Source organism: Solanum stenotomum, chromosome 9 (genome assembly GCF_019186545.1).
Source record: "Solanum stenotomum isolate F172 chromosome 9, ASM1918654v1, whole genome shotgun sequence".
NCBI classification, from domain to species: Eukaryota; Viridiplantae; Streptophyta; class Magnoliopsida; order Solanales; family Solanaceae; genus Solanum; species Solanum stenotomum.
Window position 1 is genome coordinate 13,775,599 of NC_064290.1, and position 21,005 is coordinate 13,796,603.

Below are 21,005 nucleotides of genomic sequence, written 5' to 3' on the forward strand. Positions count from 1 at the left end.
TGTAGAAAATCATAAGAGTCACTAATACAATCCAATCCAAACACAATTTCATAAACTTTGAATCATAAGCAAAAGACCCAGTTCATAAGCAAATTTAGGAATTTAGGGAAAACACGGGTTCTTCAAGGAATTCCATACGAAATCATCTTAAAAACATTAATTCATCAATATAATGGCTTAGAAAATATTTTGCCAATGAACCCATGCTTAGATTAGAATTTGAGATTTTTGTTCTTTGAAACACTTTTGAAACCCTTTTGATTGGACTCCTTGAAAGAAAGATTGATCAAGGATCAAGGGTCACCATACCTCTAAGTTGAAAACCCACGAAAAATTGAAGAAGAAAGCACTCGAAATCTTCAACCCTAGCTCCAACTTGACCTTGGCCTTCAATGGTGTTCTAGAGAAAACCCTTTTTTTTTTTTTTTTTGAAAGAGGGGTTTTGATTTTTTTTTTTTTGAAGAATGAATTAAAACAATACCTTTTTAAAAGTTTTAATACCATATATAGAAATTAGAAATAATATAAAATGTACCCACTTCTTAATTTAACTAAAATTAATATTTACGAAAATGCCCCTTGCCCACATGGACTTACCAAATAAAACTAAGGCAACGTCCAATTTTTTTGGAAAATTTCATATCTCCAATTTATCCTTAAACTTTTAAAATTCATACATTAGGCTCTAGTTTCACCTATCAATTTTTAGGGTCGCTACAACTCCCTAGGACTCTTGAACGCAAGGATCTGATACCAAGTTTGTCACACCCTGAGCCTACACCCTGGGCGGGACTGGCACTCGAGAACCATTTCTGGCCCCAAGCGAACCATTGGTCTGGCTAGACTCTCAGCGGAAGACTTTAAGCATTATTACAAGGATCAAATGCATTTAATAAACATATGTCTCAAATTAAACTTAGAACATTTAAGGATAAAACATTCAAACTATCCATAGATGGCAACTTAAGTCTTATAGAAAAACATCTGAAATACAAGACTAAAGAACTCTGACTACTCATCTATGAAGCCTCTAAAACAAAAAGGAATGTCGGGACAAGACCACCGATAATCCTAACAACTGAAACTAAAGCAATGTAGAAGGAATCCTTCGAAAAGCAAAGAGGCTCACCAACTGACTCTGAGTGCTCAATTGGATCAACGAGGCACTGGATGCTAATCTTGGTTATCTATGTCTGCATCATAAAATGACGCAGGACAAATGGCATTGGTACATTGAATGTACGATTATGCGAGGGGAATACTAAATAAGACATAAGCTTGAAAGGAATCTGATAAGAACACTTACCTTGGCTTTACTCAACTCATGAATAACTCAACTCAAATGCAAAGTAAAAACAACAACAATGGTGCAGTTTATACAAAGCATTTAAAATAATAAGTGGTAACTCAATATATTAAAGAGATACAATAACAATTTAGTTTACTCATATAATAAAGTAATATAATACTGTGGGAGTTTCTCTAACTGACAAATCACTATGAGCCTAAGTGATGATACAACGTCTCGCCCACACTGCCAGAACTGTCTTATACTTTGCTGTCATATAGAACACCTCAACTAAGTGGATCCACTAGTCTATGCTAAAAAGCACTAAGGAGTCATCTAAAAAGTATGATCATTTTCACCCATGATAACTACATGGTTTATGAAGACTTGAGTTATTATGAACTCGTCCCTATTTTGGTGCTCAATACTACTCCCAAAATATACTCAACTCATATGTTTTAAAAACAAAACTCTTTCTTTGGTTTGAGATAATTACTCAAAAACTAGCTCAAAAGCTGTCTTGGAAATCAGTGTTCCTCTCTTGTTTAAATGTGAAAACATTTACTCTTTGGGAATACATAGTTCCCATATACTCTTTTTGAAGAAATGAACTTCATTTGTTATTCTTACTTAACTCAAAACTCAAGTCTTAAAACAAGATTAAAACATTTGTAAATGACTTCTTGGAAAGACTCTATGAACTTTCTAGACTTGGCTCTTAACTTTTCTTGAATTTGAATTTATGGATTCAAGGTTATGATTCAAGTTTATGAATGATTTCTAAGTGTTTAGAAGTCATTTAGAGTAGTTAGAATCAATAGGAAGTGTTAGCACACTTTAGAAGGACTTAAACGGGCTAAACGGCGATAAATGGGTGGGGGCAGATGACCCGGGCGAGTTTCTAGCGCGCCGCGCCAGCCTCTAAGTTATTGGGGCTCATTTCTGGTGCGCCGCCCCAGCCTTCCTGGCACTATGGGGGCGCGCCGCACCAGCACCTCCCCAGGCAAGCCGTACGAACTTTTCAACTCGTTTTCTAATCTAAATTCGACTAAACTCGATCCATTTTCTCAAATTCTCTTTAAAATCAGATACCTAAAATATATACACAAAACTCTAACTCAAACAACTCAAGGAATCAACATTTTAATCTCAAGAAACTCCTCAATCTCAACCCAAATTCAAGAACGAAAGCAATTCACGAACACTCATCAAGAACATTCAAACTTTCAATCTTTTTAGAACGAATTCTAGTTGAATTAAACATGTTTGGCACGTGGGTGAACGAACCCAAAGTTATGAAAGTCTCACACACCTCGTAGGATCAAATCCTTAATGAAATCCGCAATCAATTCCTTATGGAGACGACGAATCTTGATTTTCCTCTTCTCTTCTCTCTTGAGTTCTTCTCTCTAAAGCCCTAGTGTGAATTTTCAATTGTGCAAACTGAACCAATTCAGTTTTGACCCTAATTAATTCATTAAAAACGAATTAAATTAAGTGGGTATGGAAAAGACCAAAATACCCCTTAAAAATTCGGATTAGACTTTCCTTATTTGAACAACCCAACTTCAAATGGGCATATCTCACTCATACAAAATCGGAATCGTGCAAACTCGGCGGCGTTGGAAAGATAATTCCAAGATCTTTCCTATGGTATCTGGAAGCACACCTTAATGATCTAAGCTAGGAGTTATGATCGTTTGAAATTTACCCAAAAACTAAACTTAGCTTAACTTAACAAATTTCCAGATTTTTCATTCTTTTCTAAAATGACTCTTTCCAATTCTAAATCTTTCTAGTTCTTTCAAATAGAGAGATGTTACAGATATGGAATCATGATATGATATCATAATATGAAATCATGAGATGAAATTGAAGTTTTGTTTGGACGTGCTATATGAAATTTTTGTGTTGTATATTTTCTCATAAACATAAGAATCTCATAAGTTGTAAAACTATTAAAATAGCCCCAATTGTTTATTCATTCTTACCAAATAAACAAAAAAATTATAAAATTGCATTACAAAGCTATTTGTTCTCACTTAAGTAATTGTTTCATCTAACTTTAATTGATCAAACTTTAAGTCAATAAAAATAATTGAACATGAATTGTAGTGTACTAGTTTTTAATATATTCCACTACATAGTACAAACAATCTCCTCACGTTGAACTTGCATTTGTCGATCATATAACCGAGAAGACAAACCAACATTGTTACTTTGTGTCATTTGTTGGTCAACATCATTCACAACTATATTTTCATGTTCATAGACCATACATATTTCATCACTCCTTTGGTATTCTTACAAATAATTATGTAACATTGCACAAGTTATGACAATTTTTACTTGCGTGTCAATATCATAATAGTTCATGTCTTGTTTCACTTGTGCGCAATTACACATTTTTAGTGCATTAATTTCGTGCTAAAATTAAACATATTGGAAGTAGTGATTATCAAACATACATCACCAATTTTGTCATTTTTCATATTAAATTGCTTTAAACATTTTCATAAGTAGCCAAAAGAGAAGATTTTTTTAATTATGAAAAACAAAAAAATATTACTCCCTCCGTTCTTATTTATATTCACCAAATTAATTCCTACTTTATCATTTATATTCATCAAATTTAAAGTAATAATAAATTTTATGTTGGTGAGAATAATAAATTTTAAAAAGTAATGATGTGATTATAAATTTTATTTACATATGAAATAAATGGTTAGTAAATATAAATGTGGGTTGTTTTAACAAAATATAAACTTATGGATCAATTTTTGTATTTAAAAATCCTAAATCATGATATGGAATTTCCATATCATGGTTTTTGGAGAATATGGAATCACATCTCATGATATGAAATTATGAGATGGAATCAGCGTAAAATCGCATGTCCAAACGCTGATTCCATCTCACGATTTCATATCGTGATATGGTATCGCATGGCCAAACGCCTACTAAGTCTATAACCTTACTTAACAATGGATCCTACTTTAATTTAAAAATTAGAATACTAACAAAATTATGCTAATGAAAAATAAACATGGCATAAAAATTGATAATATGAAAAATTGCATGGAATCAGATAAAGTAAATGTTGAGAATGAGAAGGAAATAAAATATAAATAATATTAAATAAAAACAAATTTTTAGAATAATAATCAAAAAAAGAATTTAAAATAATAGAAATAAAAAATAAATTAAAACAAAAAAAATAAAAAGAAGAAATTCAAAAGGAATCAGCTTGTAATTACACCCTGTTATTAGCAACAATTCACAACCCCTCTCTAAGAATTAAAGAGTGTAATTACCTCATACCAATTAGACTCAATTATCTGTTGACCAAGTAAATACATGGTCATCCAAGCATACCACATAGTGTAATTGCACCCAATTACACCAAATCCAATTTTCAGGGTGACTTTCCAAATTGGCTCTTAAGGTTTAAACTTTAAAGAAACCCAAAAATTCCGCAGATGAATGAAAAATGGGTATATTATGAAAATATGCATGAAAAACTGTGTGATATATAATTAAGGATTAATCACATTTGGGTAAGTAGATTTTTCTTTGAATTCTCCATAGTGAACATACATTGAGTATACTTGGTCAGTTGGTTAATTAGATATATTTGAACCGTTGAACTTTAATGTATACCTCGATAACATATGTTACACAATCAACCCTTAATTGTTCTTGGTTCTCATTATTGTGTTTTTTTTTTCAACCATGAACATCGCCTGATTTTATAAGTGCCTTGAGAATATTAATTGACCTTACACTAATTCTGCTTGAACCTTACATTAATTCTGCGTGAGGCGGCTTACATCTCACACTCACATATATGATTTCTAAATGCATAATCCATAAATACATTGTTTGATCATGTCTAAACTTAAAAATTATTAAACATATCTTAATACTTCACCTTATTCCTGACCATTATCTTATCATAAGAATAGATTTAGTTTAGCGATATTCCTAACTCTGTTTGATACCTTGAACGTACATTTTAGGATCTCCAGTTAGTTATGTAGAATTATCATTATGATGACTTCTTTTTTGTCATAATCTCATTATATTTGATAATTTATCAATCACCTCTCTAGTTAGGCCTTTTGGAAGTCTATCCAACACATTTACTTTTGACTTTCCAAATCAATAAGAAAACTGAATCTGACAAAAGTACTCTTTCCGTTCATTTTTTCTTGTTCAGTATTTCAAAAATATATTTTTATTTTTACTTACTATTGTTAACCTATCAAGAAAGGATGGTTAACTTTTTCATTTTCTTTACCCTTAATATTAATTACTACTTATTTTCCAAATTATTTCTTAAAATGTAACAGTATACATCAATTAATATGAATATTATGAGGAAATATTTATACTAATTATTATTCTTAAGGGACATACAAAATTTAAAGTGTACAAGTAAGAGTCTGTTTGACATTACTGTTGGGAGGCCAAAAGTGCTTTTTTTGAGAAAAAACATTTGTTATTGAAAAATGAACCGGTTGACAAATCCTTAAAACTGTTTTTAAGTGGAAGCAAAAACAATTTTTTTTGTCGTTGGAAAGAAGTTAAAAATTTATGTTTCTTAAATAAAGCAGAAGCAAAAGCAAAAAATATTTTCTTGAAGACTAAAATATCTCTTCCATACATGGGAGTAGCTACATAGTCTTTAGGGTGTCCAATTGGACACCCTTTGTCGGAAAATTATAACGTACATACAAGTAAATAATATACAAAGTGGTTAAATAACATATTCTGGACATCCTTGACACAACAAGGTGTTGTAGCCTAGTGGTTTAAGGTGTCTTGAAAGAGCCAAGTCTTTAAGTGTTTGTGAGTTCGAATCGAACCTTGCTAGCAACAGCTTTAGGCTTCTTCTTTTTTTCAAATTTTTTCATGTATATTACGTACTTTTTTTCAAAAAAAATCATGTATATTACGTAAACATCCTTCGTGAAATTTCTATGCCACTACTTCATATATACATCCCTTATTAGTTAACTAACATATCTTATAAGTTTGGTTTAAGTTTCATTAAAGAATAATATTTTTTTTATATAATAATTTTTTTTTGCGTTTATATATAATTATTTTACATAATTAGAATTAAAGGTAACAACAATATTTTTGCAGGACTAAATTTTTTTTTATGTAGAATGATTTTAAAGAAAACAATATTATTTTTCATATGTAGTGATTTAATTTGTGGAATGATTTTAAATTTATTTTAATCGATATTTTTAGTTATATTTAAATCATCATGTAAATATTATATTAATATTTGATTTATTTGTTTATCTTTGTATAATATTGATTGAAAATTTCAGTATATTCATTTTAATCTAATTAAAACTTTTGTAATAGATATTTAAGTAGTTCTCTCTATAAAATCTAACCAATCTTGCTTAAAATCATATATGAATACTTTTCATTATTTGAAAAATCAAAATATTACCTATTGACAATTTTTAACCTTCACCTAATATTGTTGAGTGAATAGTAGACAAAAGGCAAACGACAAATTGCATTCCCTATCTTATACCGACACCCATACCCCATTCAATAAGGTAACAATCTAGTAAAAGATGAAACGTCTCTTTCCTAATTTCTGCTATATATCTACTTATTCATTTTTCCATTTATTATTCTCCTTAATTATTTGTCAATTTTGACAAATCAAGAAAGAATAAAAAAAAAATTTACCTATTATATCCTCAATTAATTACTTTGAAAAAGGTAGAACGTTTTGAAAATCTTAAATTTTTAATTCATGCACTTCATAATTAATAGGGGTAAAATGGTCACTATGTCAATAATTATTTTCTTAATAAGTGTGTCAATTTCAAAGTAGACAAGTAATTAGGAACGGAGTATCAGATAGCCAGCAGTCTTTAGTGGACAAGATTGAAGAACATTTTGGTATTCTATTTCTATATATATATATATATATATTTTTATATTTGCTAACAAATCAGATAAATAAATTGAAATAGGTAGGCTAATATCTTATCTTTCTCAATGTGTGGTCCAATTAATATCAGATCAGCCCATCATAAAAGGCAAAACGACCCCTACAAAAAACATCACACATCCATTCTTATAGCATCAAACATTTTCATCTTGTGATTGATTAATTAGGTAGTTCTAAAGATGAGCAAATTTGAGCTGGTATGTGTGCCTACCCCATCCATCGGTCACCTTGTTCCATTTTGCAAGTTTGCAGAGAAGTTGGTTGACAGAGATGAAAGGCTATATGTAACAATTCTCATTATAAGACCACCAACACCATGGGGTTCTACCATAGATGCCTTCATCAAACGAATCTCCTCTGCTCCCGAGGGCAATCGAATTAGATATATCACACTTGCTCAAATCGAACCGCCATCTTCAGAAGAACTAGCAAAGTCTGTTGAGAAATACATCTCTCTTTTGATAGCAAGCTATCGACCCATTGTTAAAGATGCAATTATCAGCAACAAGTCATGGCCTGATACTGATTCGAACCCAAAAATTATTGGACTAGTCATTGATATGTTTTGCACTTCAATGATTGATGTAGCAAATGAACTTGACATTCCTTCCTATCTTTTCTTCACTTCTGGTGCTGCTTTTCTTGGTTTCCTGCTTTATCTGTCCGTTTGGCATGACCGATTTGGGAGAGAATTTAATCGATCTGATGGCGATTTAAATATCGCAGCCTATGCTCATCCAGTACCCTCAAAAGTCTTGCCTACTTTTGCATCTGTCAAGGAAGGTTACGACTCATTCCGCAACCATGGGGTCAGGTTCAAAGAAACCAAAGGATTTCTCATCAATACAGTGGAGGAATTCGAAAGTTACGCTGTCAATAGCTTAGCATCTAATCCTGAATTACCTCCAGTTTACACAGTAGGATTTCTTCTTGACCTTGAGGCACAAAATGGTAAAGGGAATTCAAAGTCTGAAGATGAAGAAATCATGAAATGGCTAGACCAGCAACCATCTTCCTCTGTTCTTTTTCTGTGCTTTGGAAGCGCAGGTATTTTTGAGCCACCACAGCTTATCGAGATGTCAATTGCACTTGAACGAAGTGGGGTTAGGTTCTTATGGTCAATACGTCTGCCTGTGGATGCTGAAACAACAAAATTAGAGGAGATATTGCCGGAAGGGTTCTTGGAGAGGACAAAAAACAGAGGAATAGTATGTGGATGGGCACCCCAAGTCGATATCTTGGCACACAAAGCCACTGGAGCATTCGTATCTCATTGTGGATGGAATTCGACCATAGAGAGTCTATGGCATGGAGTACCAATTGTGACATGGCCCCTTTATGCAGAACAACACATTAATGCGTTTCAATTGGTGAAAGATCTCGAGATGGCAGTAAAACTGACATTGGATTACAGGATGCACGATAGTGATCATCGCGAAATTGTGAAGGCAGAGGAGATGGAGAAAGCAATAAGACACATAATGGACAGGGAAAACCCCCTGAGGAAGAGCGTCAAGGACATGGGAGAGGTTTGCAGGAATGCATTGATGGAAGGTGGATCTTCTTTCATTTCTCTAGGAAGATTCATTGAAACTATTCTTGATTCCTAGAATTTTTACATTCACTACTCTTTGTAGTAGCAGAGTCTTGTTTCACATCAGTATGCTACTGGATCAAATAAACGGTATTATTAAGGTATGGGATTACCTAGTTCATGATGCTTATGAGATGCATTACGATTTTGAATTAGGTGATCATGTTGAAGAAGCTCCTGCTGATGAATCTTGGATTTTCTTTGAACAATTAGAAGCTGCTAGTCTGTCTTTATATGAAGGGAGTCTGTACTTCTGCTTTTATATTGTTATTAGATTATTAAGTATCAAATTGGATTGGAATACTCCTCAAGGAGCAGTGGACTTTATGATTGACCTTATGCATGAATTAGTTGATCCAAATATAGAGATACCTGATAATTTTTATAAGGCAAAGAAGTTGGTGTTAAAGTTAGGACTATCGTCGATGAGAATTGATAGTTTTGGAAATGACTTCATGTTATACTATAAGGATTCCTTTTGTTGATCTAAAATTTAGTAAGTTTTGTGTAAGAGCTTTGTTTTAAGCAGGCTTCTAGCAGAAACAAAGTTATTGTTGGGGTGATGCATTACTTATATCTTTAATCTTATAACAAGGTTAAATAGGTTATACAGATCAAATAGCTCTGCTACTTATTTGAGATGACACCATGAAAATAGAAGACCACCTGAGTTATGTGTCATCCATCAGATGGAGAGGCTTGGAAGCATTTAATAGAACATATCCACAACTCACAGTTTTACCATCATGAAACATTAGATTGGATTCAACACTCCACATTCTGTTATTTGTTTGCACCATATTCTTGCTGGCCTATCTCATGTGCAAACAAATGAAGATGAGAACTTTTGTGCTAATTTATAGAAGGACTTCATCTAGCTCTTCACGAGTTGAGAAGAGAATCTCCCCTCGTGCCGCATCATTGCTTGCTCGGCTCAACTGGACTTTAGCAAATGACTTGATTGATAAATTTTATAGATAATTATTTTTTTTCATTTGTCACTTATTCATTTTCTTTTAACTGAAATTAATTTGTGTGAAATTATTTAATTAAAATTTTGGAGATACTTTTTCCAACCGGAACAACCACCTGTTTTCTTGAACAGGTATTCACACTTGATAGACTGTAAAGTTTTTAGAGGAATCTATGATGACCCATCACATTATCGCGCTACATAGGCTTCACATGGCATAAAGTTGTCTATGTAGAGGGTTTACATAGGAAAAATGCTAGTTTATAGTGGAAGGTTCTAGAGATATGTGGATAATTTCCTTGGAAGACCTTAGAATTTCATTGATTTACATGGAAGGTCCTTGAAATATTCTAGTTGCGTAGAGTATTCTAGAAATGTGACTTATTTGTAAATATGTAAAAAACTTGTTTAAGAATTATTATTTACATAATATATATTACATATTAGCTCCTAAGTGAGTAGTATAAATAAAGGGGCATCCATTTGTAAAATCATCATGAAAAATCAATCAAAAGTTCTCTACAACACGAATCTTCCTAGCAATTCTCTTGTGTTCTATCTATCATTCTCTTAGCGATTTCTAGTGACTTAGGCTGACTATGCAGAGCAAGATCGTGAGCAAGTTATCAAGTACCGCATGTGTACTTAGTAAAACACTAAGGGCGTGAAACGTAGTATTAGAGCAAGGTTGCAACAAGAGAATGACAAACGATAGAGAAATCAACACTACTAAAACCCAAACAAACATCACCTAGGATGCCGCTAGAAATAAGAGTTATAACAAAAAGGGGAATGTCGCCAATAAGAACCAGGATGTGCCACCCGATGTTGAGTCAAATGAATGGCTTATATCCCAAGAACTTTCTACCACTGAAGCAAGTGATGATAATGTAGAGGTCATGCCTGAGAATATTTTGTTGAGGACGTCTTGATTGGTAGAAAGTGGACTACGAAGATTAAGGCATGGATGGACTCAATCAAGATATTTGACCAACGCTCGGGAAAGGTAGAAGGCACTTTAAGCATACTTGAGGGACATACTCTTGAAGAAATCGAAAACATACGAAATGATTTGGATGGGCGTAGCAGTCTGAGATAAAGACGAGGTAGACCATCACTACATGAGAGTGTTGACTCATGGAGGCGTTGAGCACTATCGATGCCATGAAGGTAAAGATAGAGGCACTCAAAGGACAGGTTGATGTTGGCTTGACAGAGATCACTAGAAAGGTCATCGTGATGAGGGAGGCTAAAATCGAGGTTCCCAAATCACCAATGTTCAAAGGGGTTCGTGATGCACAAGAAGTAAAGAACTTTCTTTGGCACTAGGAGAATTATTTCCAATATGAAAATGTAAGGGTCGACGATGCCAAGATCAACACCATAATATTGTTCTTTTCAGAGACTGACATGACATGGTGGAGATGAAAATCGGTTGATGCTGAGAGAGGTTTGTGCACAATTAGCACGTGGGACCACTTTAAGCAGAAGTTCTTTCCAAATAATGTCTTGTACAAGGCAAGATGTAAACTTCGAGATTTGAAGAAGACATGAAACACATGGGATTATAACAAGCATACGACATTTCTTGAATGATTTCACCTTCCTTCATTATGAAGTTTTCGTACTCAGCTGAGAGCATGTCCACTTTGGATTCTTTGAGTTGACTCGTTACTTCGTGATCCATCATCAAAGTTACCCAAATCTCTTTAGCACATTCATACACTAAGATTCGGTTATACTCATTGAGTCCTATTTCGTAGACAAACAGATTTTTTGCTTTGTAGCTTTTTTCGATCTTCTTGCGATCGACTTCTAAGTACTCTCGTGTCTTTGGAACCAATCTAGTAATCTCTAATTTCTTGACTTCCTTCATGGTCACGTGAGGGTCCTTCCAATATGATGTCCCAGAGACTATCCTTCCATCATTATGAAGTCATGCATACGAGTCTTTCATCACCCATAGTACTTTCCATTGAACCTAGGGGGTCGGGTGGTTGACTGACCTTCTTCTAAATTCAGTGGAGCAGTCATATAAACATGATCCTCTCTAGGTATTAATTGTATGAGAGTACTCCCTCTTATATCAATTATTGGCTTGTATGAGTCCCCCACGAGTCAAGAGATCAGAGCCTTCAACAAAATCAGTTAACGGAGATATTTAAGACAGGAACGGAAGGTAAAAAACACAATATGTTTACATGGAATCCCCCTTGCTCGAAAATAAATTTGACTTGTCTTACAGGATTTTTCAAGGCTCCACTATCTCCAAGCAAAACGTAAATACAAACTCGAGTACTTACAATGGATTAAACTCTTAATTCTACACACCTTGTAATACCACTATTACAAGACACAAAACGATAACTCTATTCCCCACTATAGCAACTAACTCTAGTTGATATAGACTTCAATAAGACACCACGGTTAACTCTAGCCACACACTCAAATCTCAACAACGAGAGAATAAATGATGTACTTCCCTTTGTAACATAGGAGTAGATCTACACATAAGAGCACAAAACACTAAACTTAAAATACAACTAAAGACACTGCGACACTCGATTAGGTCCCTAGTTGAGTATAAGCAAAGTTCTTCTTTGAAATGACTTGCTTTGTCAATAATCTTGATTGCTGAAACTAGGTTTTTATCTTGTGAACATGTTATTTTATAAGAGAGACAAAACCTAGAAGCATTCCATTGATCGAGGACGACTGTCATTTCAACGCCTACATTGCAGTGCCCACCAACCACTACAGAAACTGCAACTTTACAGCTGCATACAGTTGACTTGTTCTGTCGTTCGGAAACTCTACGGACCAGTCCCTCTGCGCTATAGTTTGTTAAATCATCAAAACTCAAAATACAATATTTTTTAAACTATAATTTACTTTAATTTATGGTATATATATTATACACACACACCAACAAATACCCTCACACCTTAGAAACAACTCTTATTTGATTCAGTCACATACTGAAATGAAACAAAACCCTGCTACCATAAAGAGTACATAATGTAAGAAATTTCTTATCTCAATTACAGGAATCAAGAATAGTTTCAACAAACCGTCCTAGAGATATGAAAGAAGATCCACCCTCCGTCAACGCCTTCTTGCAGATCTCTCCCATGTCTTTGACTCTCTTCCTCAGGAGATTTTCGCTATCCATTATGCTTCTTATAACTTTCTCCATCTCCTCCGCCTTCACAATTTCGCGATGATCACTATCGTGCATCCTGTAATCCAATGTCAGTTTTACTGCCATCTCGAGATCTTTCACCAATTGAAACGCGTTAATGTGTTGTTCTGCATAAAGGGGCCATGTCACAATTGGTACTCCATGCCATAGACTCTCTATGGTCGAATTCCATCCACAATGAGATACGAATGCTCCAGTGGCTTTGTGAGCCAAAATATCGACTTGGGGTGCCCATCCACATACTATTCCTCTGTTTTTTGTCCTCTCCAAGAACCCTTCCGGCAATGTCTCCTCTAATTTTGTTGTTTCAGCATCCAAAGGCAGACGTATTGACCACAAGAACCTAACCCCACTTCGTTCAAGTGCAATTGCCATCTCGATAAGCTGTGGTGGCTCAAAAATACCCGCGCTTCCAAAGCACAGAAAAAGAACAGAGGAAGGTGGTTGCTGGTCTAGCCATTTCATGATTTCTGCATCTTCAGACTTGGAATTCCCTTTAGCATTTTGTGCCTCAATGTCAAGAAGAAATCCTACTGTGTAAACTGGAGGTAATTCAGGATCAGATGCTAAGCTATTGACAGCGTAACTTTCGAATTCCTCCACTGTATTGATGAGAAATCCTTTGGTTTCTTTGAACCTGACCCCATGGTTGCGGAATGAGTCGTAACCTTCCTTGACAGATGCAAAAGTAGGCAAGACTTTTGAGGGTACTGGATGAGCATAGGCTGCGATATTTAAATCGCCATCAGATCGATTAAATTCTCTCCCAAATTGGTCATGCCAAACGGACAGGTAAAGCAGGAAACCAAGAAAAGCAGCACCAGAAGTGAAGAAAAGATAGGAAGGAATGTCAAGTTCATTTGCTACATCAATCAATGAAGTGCAAAACATATCAATGACTAGTCCAATAATTTTTGGGTTCGAATCAGTACCAGGCCATGACTTGTTGCTGATAATTGCATCTTTAACAATGGGTCGATAACTTGCTATCAAAAGAGAGATGTAATTCTCAATAGACTTTGCTAGTTCTTCTGAAGATGGCGGTTCGATTTGAGCAAGTGTAATATATCTAATTCGACTGGCCCATACATCAAGGGAAGTTCCGCCAGAAGCAGAGGCGGAACATCGCTTGATGTAAGCATCTATTCTAGCATCCCATGGTGGTCTTATAATGAGAATTGTTACATATAGCCTTTCGTCTCTACTAACCAAATTCTCTGCAAACTTGCATATTGAAACAAGGTGACCAATGGATGGGACAGGCACAAATACCAGCTCTAATTTGCTCATCTTTTGAACTACCTTACTAATAAGAACATGAAAGTATGTTTAATGATATAAGAATGGATTTGTGATGTTTTTCTGGTGGTGGTTTAGTTGGAGTACACGTTATGAGATATTATAAGATATGATACTATTTTATTTATGTTTGGTATATTCTATTAGATATATAACATATAAACGGTCAATCTCTTTCTTTCTCCACCAACTTTGCTGGCTCAGAGTTGTTATCACGTTAACAAATGTCAATATATGATAGTTTAATTATGGGTAAAAATCAAATAATTGTATCTTTAACAAATGGTCGATAACTTGCTATCAAAAGAGAGATGTAGTTCTTAATAGATTTTATTCATTTCAGTTGTGTTAGTTTTCACGCAGTTCGGAGTCTTGTCCTGATAAATCATTTTATATAGTTTAGAGGCTTTCAAACTTTAGTATTTACTTGTAATAGACTTATTCTTGAACTTTATTTCAATTATGCTTTTGTTTATAGCTTCCGCTTCAGTTTTCATATGAAATATTTAAATATGCTATGTCAAAGATTAGCTTGGGATCACTTGTAATTCCAAGTATTGTGTCTTGACTGGGGTGTAGACCCAAGTCGTGACTTGTGATAGAGGCTTGAAGCTTTGATCCCTTGTTCTTGCCTTGAGAGAAGAAACTTTGATTTAGGAGAATTATTAGGAATGAGGAGTTAGGGTTTTTAAGCATCACTTAAACCCACTTAGAATAGGTCAAAACGACATAGTACAAAAATTAAAAGAGTGGAAAAAAACCAAATAATCCCTATTAAAATCTGTCGGAGGCCATCTACGGACCATAGAACAATCTACAAACCGTGAAATGATTTGTAGAAGACAGAGGGAAATTTCTAGGTTTCTGGAGTCAACTTGAACGGACCAGTCTACGGTACGTAAAACTTTCTACGACCCGTCCTGATCGTCCGTAGAAGTTAGGAAAGATTTGAATTCTGAGTACTTTGGTCTATGAGGCCTTTCCACGATCTGTGAAACATTGTAGGACTCGTAAACCTATTCGTCCTATTCAAGTCCCAAATTCCAACTTTCTTAAGTCTTATCTATGACCAAGTCCACGAACCGTAGAAAAGTTTATGGCTCGTAAAATCCAAACCAAAATATTTATCTCTAAAGCCTTATCTACGAGACTCATCTACGACTCGTACTTTCTTCTACGATCTGTGAATGGTGCCCGTGAAACACAAATTTTGCAGACTTCACATTTTTCTGCACTATCATGTCTGATTTTGAGCTAGGCACTTTTGAGGTGTTACACTTGTGTAACCTCTAGGTCACTTATTTATCTAATTTACTATTGCACATTCTTTCTATTCAATATAATAACAAAGAATTTCTCAGCTAAAAATAATGGTGTTTTTTTCCAATGTGAAGAGTATGCAATAAAGATGAGAATTGTGGAGAAATATTGTAGTAGTAAGGTTAGTGTAGTGAAAGAGAGATTTGAGACAAAGAAATTATTTTAAGTCTTCACTTAATTCACCGTTTAAAAAAGAGTAATTTTATATTGAAGAAAGTTTTTCTAATGGTGGAGTTTTGTTATCTTCAACTAATCCGAAGTTGTTTAAGTTGTATGACGTTATTGAGTGTGTGTATCCTGAAGAGTACATGTCAAGAGAAATACTGTTGGATCAGTGTAGATTATACACAGTAGACTTGAATTCCCTTAAAGAGCGAATTTTTCACGCCTCAACCTAAATATTTATTTATTCATTTTTTTGTCTTTTTTTTTTTTTTGTTTAAATTTATTCATTTTTGTCTCTCTCTTTTTTAACTATTATTTACTCTAATTTGTAGTATACACCAATAAATACACTCACACCTTAGAAACAACTCTTATTTGATTCAGTGGCATACTGATTATGAAACAAAACTCTGCTACATCTCAATTACAGTAATCAAGAATAGTTTCAATGAATCGTCCTAGAGAAATGTAAGAAGATCCACCCTCCATCAACGCCATCCTGAAAATCTCTCCCATGTCTTTGACCTTTTTCCTTGTAGGATTTTCACTGTACATTATGCATGTTATAGCTTTCTCCATCTCCTCTGCCTTCAAAATTTCGCGATGATCAATATGGTGCATCCTATAATTCAATGTTATCTCCACTGCCACTTCAATATCTCTCACCAATTGAAATGCATTAATGTGTTGTTCTGCATAAATGGGACATGTCACAATTGGTACTCCATGCCATAGACTCTCTAGGGTCGAATTCCATCCACAATGAAAAATGAATGCTCAAAAGTGGCTTTGTGAGCCAAGATATCGACTTGGGGTGCCCATCCACATACTATTCCCCTGTTTTTTGTCCTCTCCAAGAACCCTTCCGGCAATTTCTCCTCTAATTTTGTAGTTTCAGCGTCCACAGGCAGACGTATTGACCACAAGAACCTAACTCCACTTTGTTCCAGTCCAATTGCCATCTCGATAAGCTGTGATGGCTCAAAAAATACCCGCGCTTCCAAAGCACAGAAAAAGAACAGAGGAAGGTGGCTGCTGGTCTAGCCATTTCATGATTTCTTCATCTTCACTTCAGACTTTGAATTCCCTTTACCATTTCTTAATAATTGCATCTTTAACAATGGGTCGATAGTTTGCTATCGAAAGAGAAATGTAGTTCTCAACAGACTTTGCTAGTTCTTCTGAAGATGGCGGTTCGATTTTAGCAAGTGTGATAAATCTAATTCGACTGCCCTCTGGAGCAGAGGAGCTTCGCTCCATGTATGCATCTATTCTGGAATCCCATGTTGGTCTTATAATGAAAATTGTTACATATAGCCTTTCATTTCTATCAACTAACTTCTCTGCAAACTTGCAAAACGAAACAAGGTGACCGATGGATGGGGTAGGTACAAATATCAGTTCAAATTTGCTTATCTTTGAACTACCTAATTAATTAATCAGAAGATGAAATGTTTGATGCTATAAGAATGGAAGTGTGATATTTTTGTAGTGGACTGGTGGTTCTGCCTTTTTCGATGTTAATTGGAGTACACATCGAGAAGGATTATTAGATATTGCTCTTTCCGTTTCAATTTGTTTGTCTAATTTTAATATACGAGAACACCAAAATATTCTCTGTTCTCTTATGGAATGGGTATGGGTGCCTGCATAATTTGTCGTTTCCCTTTTGTTTCCGATTCACTCAACATGATTACACTACTTACCAAGCAATATTAGGTGAAGGTTAAAAATGTCAATAGGTAATATTTTGATTTTTCAACTAATGAAAATTATTCATAGTTGATTTTCAGCAAAATTGGTTAGTGACTGGACAGAAGTTGGACACAGCTTAATTAGGGAGCTTCGGAAATCAGAATCACATTTTAGAAAGGCATACTACGTAAATGTATCATTTAACTTATCTCTATTCACATTTATGTTCTCCTACTTTTGATGTGCACAAGTAGACATTTAAACTAATATAAAGTTGAACAAGTATACACACGAGTCCTATGTGGAATAATACACGTAGGACACCACAAAAGACTCAAATTATCATGTAAGATATCATGCAGGATGTGTGTGTCTATTTGTTCAATTTTATAAAAGCTTAAGGGTTTACTTAAGCACACCCGAAATTGGAAGACAAAAATGTGAGTTGAGGCCAAGCTAAAAGGGCATATTTATATATTATGTCTTTTAGAAACACATGCATTGAGAAGTAATTGAAGAAAGTTGGCAAATCTTTTGTTCACTTTGACTTGCACACTTTGAACTTTGCACGTACCTTTAGAATAATAATTAATATAAATATTTCTCCGCAACATTCATAGTAATTGATGTATAGTCTTAGATTTTATTAAATAATTTGAAACTTAAATAATTAATATGGAGGGTAAAACATGAAAAAGACAATCGTCTTTTCTTGATATGTTAATAGTAGCAAGTAACAGTAAAAAACTATTTTTGAAATACTGAACAAGAAAAAGTGAATAGAGAAAGTACTTCTGCCAGATTCAGTTTTCTTATTGATTTGGAAAGTAAAAAAAAATGTGTCGGATTCATTTAGAAAAGACCTAACTAGAGAGGTGGTTGATAAATTATCAAACATAATGAGATTATGATCGAGAAGAAGTCATCATAATGATATCTATACCTAATTGACTGGAGATCCTAAAATGTAGGTTCAAGGTATCAAAAAAAATTATGAATAACAGTTCAACATCATCACGCCTAAACTAAATCAAGTCTTATGATAAGACAATGTTCACGAATAAGGTAAATGTTATGCTCCGAGCCTACATCCTGAATGTGGCCGACATTCGAAAATCATTATTGGCTCCCAAGCAAACTCTCAGTCTGGTTGACTACTTAGCGGAAGATTTGACTCAAGCAAATTAAAAGCTTTAAAAAGAAAATATAACTCATTTGTCTCAAATACTCATTTACGCATAATATAATATTTGCAAAACACTTTAAAGAAAGAACAAGACCCTCGAAGCCAAAAAGTGAATACTGAAATGAAAATAGGGCCCTCTGAAATGCAAGGAGGACTCACCAAAATTCTCAAATAGGAAGTGCAAAGTGATCTCAACAAAGCAATGATTCTGAACACATGTATCTGCATCATAAAAAGATGCAGGACACATGACATTAGTACATTGAATGTACGAGTATGTAATATAGTCGAAGCGAAACGACTAAATGAAAGGACTGCAGTAGATATAAATATATACTCAACCGAATGTAAAGAAATAAAGGAGTGAAATCATTTAAACTTTACAAAGTACTTATTCATCTCTGAACTCAACATTTTAAGTGATATGATAAAAATACACTTTTAACTCTATTTGAGAGATTTTCTAACCGAAAATCATCACTATGTGCAACGTGATGATACAGCGTCTCGCCCACGCTTTCAGAACTGTCATATACCTTGCCGATATATAGAATATCTCAACTAAGTGGATCCACTAAAGTTCTGCTCAAAAGTAATAAGGAAACGTCTAAAAAGTATGATCATTTACTATGTTGACTACATGGTTTATGAGGAATGTGAGTTATCTGAACACATCTTCGTATCGGTGTTCAATACTAGTGCCAATAAATATATATACTCATGCTCAAATGTATAAATTAAACATATATTTGGTAATTTGAGGTAATTGATCAAAATCTTTTCTTAAAAGATGTAATTGCTCTGATATCTCTGAACTCATTAACTCATTTAAAAATCAAAATTTCTCTTTTCTCAATGTAAAAAGTGATACATTTGGAAATACTTAGTTCCCTTATACTCTTACTCAAATCATGTTAAAACTCTTTCTCAAAACTCATCTTTGCTTTATCAGAAAATTAGTTTAAGACAAAAATGTTTGATTTGAAAGATCTAAAAAATTCTAACTCAAAATAGGGTTCATGCTGAAATATAGACATGAACAAATCAACTCAAGGATCTCAATAATAATATAGAAAACTCAATACTCAGAAATCAAAAACTTCGAACTCAACGATACTACTCGTCTCAAGAATACTTAAAATTCGGGATAAAACCATAGATTACTCTTTTACTAAATTTAGATAGATGTAGGGCGTGAGGAAAAACTTAGTCCATCACTATGATAGCCTTACATACCTGGAAGAATAAAGTTTTTGGCGAAACTGGAAGAACTCTTGAATACTCTAGTTTTCTCCTCTTGGATCCTTGCTCTATGACTTGAAAGCATTAATGAACACAAAAAGATTGATTAAAATTGTTTTAACTCTTAACTATGTATAAAAACATCATGGTTTAGGCTTAAAAGAGGTGGGAAAAGTTTGTACTAGCCCTCTTAAAAGCTGACTAAAACCTATATGTGTCCATCTACAGTTCATGATTTATTCTATGGACTGTAGATCCCATCTGTGAAATTCAGATTATATCTTAAGGCTCCAAAATTTCATTCTACGGCTCCAAACTATGAACCATAAAAGTTTCTACGAACCGTAGATCCAATCCGTAGAATTCATATTGAATTTTAAGGTTCAAAGGTTTATTATACGAGTCCAAACTACAATCTGTATAAGTTTGCACGACCTGTAGATGGATCCGTAGGAATGGGACCCCAATTTTTGACTTCTTGAAGTTTTCTACGAGTTGACAGTACGGGTCGTAGAAATTTTTATGGTCAGTAGAAATGATTCGTAGGAACTGACTCAGGAAACTCTGTTGCATTAGTCTCTGGTAAAATGGTCATAACCTTTTACTCTCAACTCAAAATGAGGCAAACTTGGTGGCACTAGAAAGAAGACTCATAAACCTTCAATTTTATAGGTTATGGGTCACCTAATGTATTTTATGCTGAGAGATATGATTGTTTAGAGTAAACGGTAAGGAAGCTTTCAACTCAACTTTGTTCTAGGGGTTCTGTGATCTTAATTCATATTCAAATGCATTCCCACCCTAAAGAGTTAACATTTACTCATAAGATCAATTAAGGAATCACTCGATGCGACCTTACATGTAAATAAAGAATTGTTTGGACCTTAGCTTAGAAATTTTGGGGGGTTATAGTAAAGTATTGGGATTTTTTTAATGATTTTTAAGTTTATCATGACATAATCAAACAGTGTTTCTATGGGTTACACATTTAGAAATCACATATATAAGTGTGAGGTGTAAGTCGCCTCAAGTAGAGTTAGTGTAAGGTCAAT

The 21,005-nt window shown here is 34.1% G+C and overlaps 2 protein-coding genes and 1 pseudogene across 2 annotated transcripts; 1 reads left to right on the top strand and 2 right to left on the bottom strand.

The window, feature by feature from the left end:
• The first annotated feature begins 7,287 nt into the window (after window positions 1-7,287).
• LOC125876243 (UDP-glycosyltransferase 71K1-like) lies at window positions 7,288-9,080 on the top strand. The gene has a single exon (XM_049557375.1). It carries the CDS (start codon window positions 7,457-7,459, stop codon window positions 8,885-8,887), a length of 1,431 nt encoding a protein of 476 aa, XP_049413332.1. The 5' UTR covers window positions 7,288-7,456; the 3' UTR covers window positions 8,888-9,080.
• Window positions 9,081-12,787: 3,707 nt separating this feature from the next.
• Window positions 12,788-14,351, bottom strand: LOC125876239 (UDP-glycosyltransferase 71K1-like). The gene has a single exon (XM_049557372.1). It carries the CDS (start codon window positions 14,334-14,336, stop codon window positions 12,882-12,884), a length of 1,455 nt encoding a protein of 484 aa, XP_049413329.1. The 5' UTR covers window positions 14,337-14,351; the 3' UTR covers window positions 12,788-12,881.
• Window positions 14,352-16,228: 1,877 nt separating this feature from the next.
• Window positions 16,229-17,090, bottom strand: LOC125877293 (UDP-glycosyltransferase 71K1-like; annotated as a pseudogene).
• Between the last annotated feature and the right edge of the window lie 3,915 nt (window positions 17,091-21,005).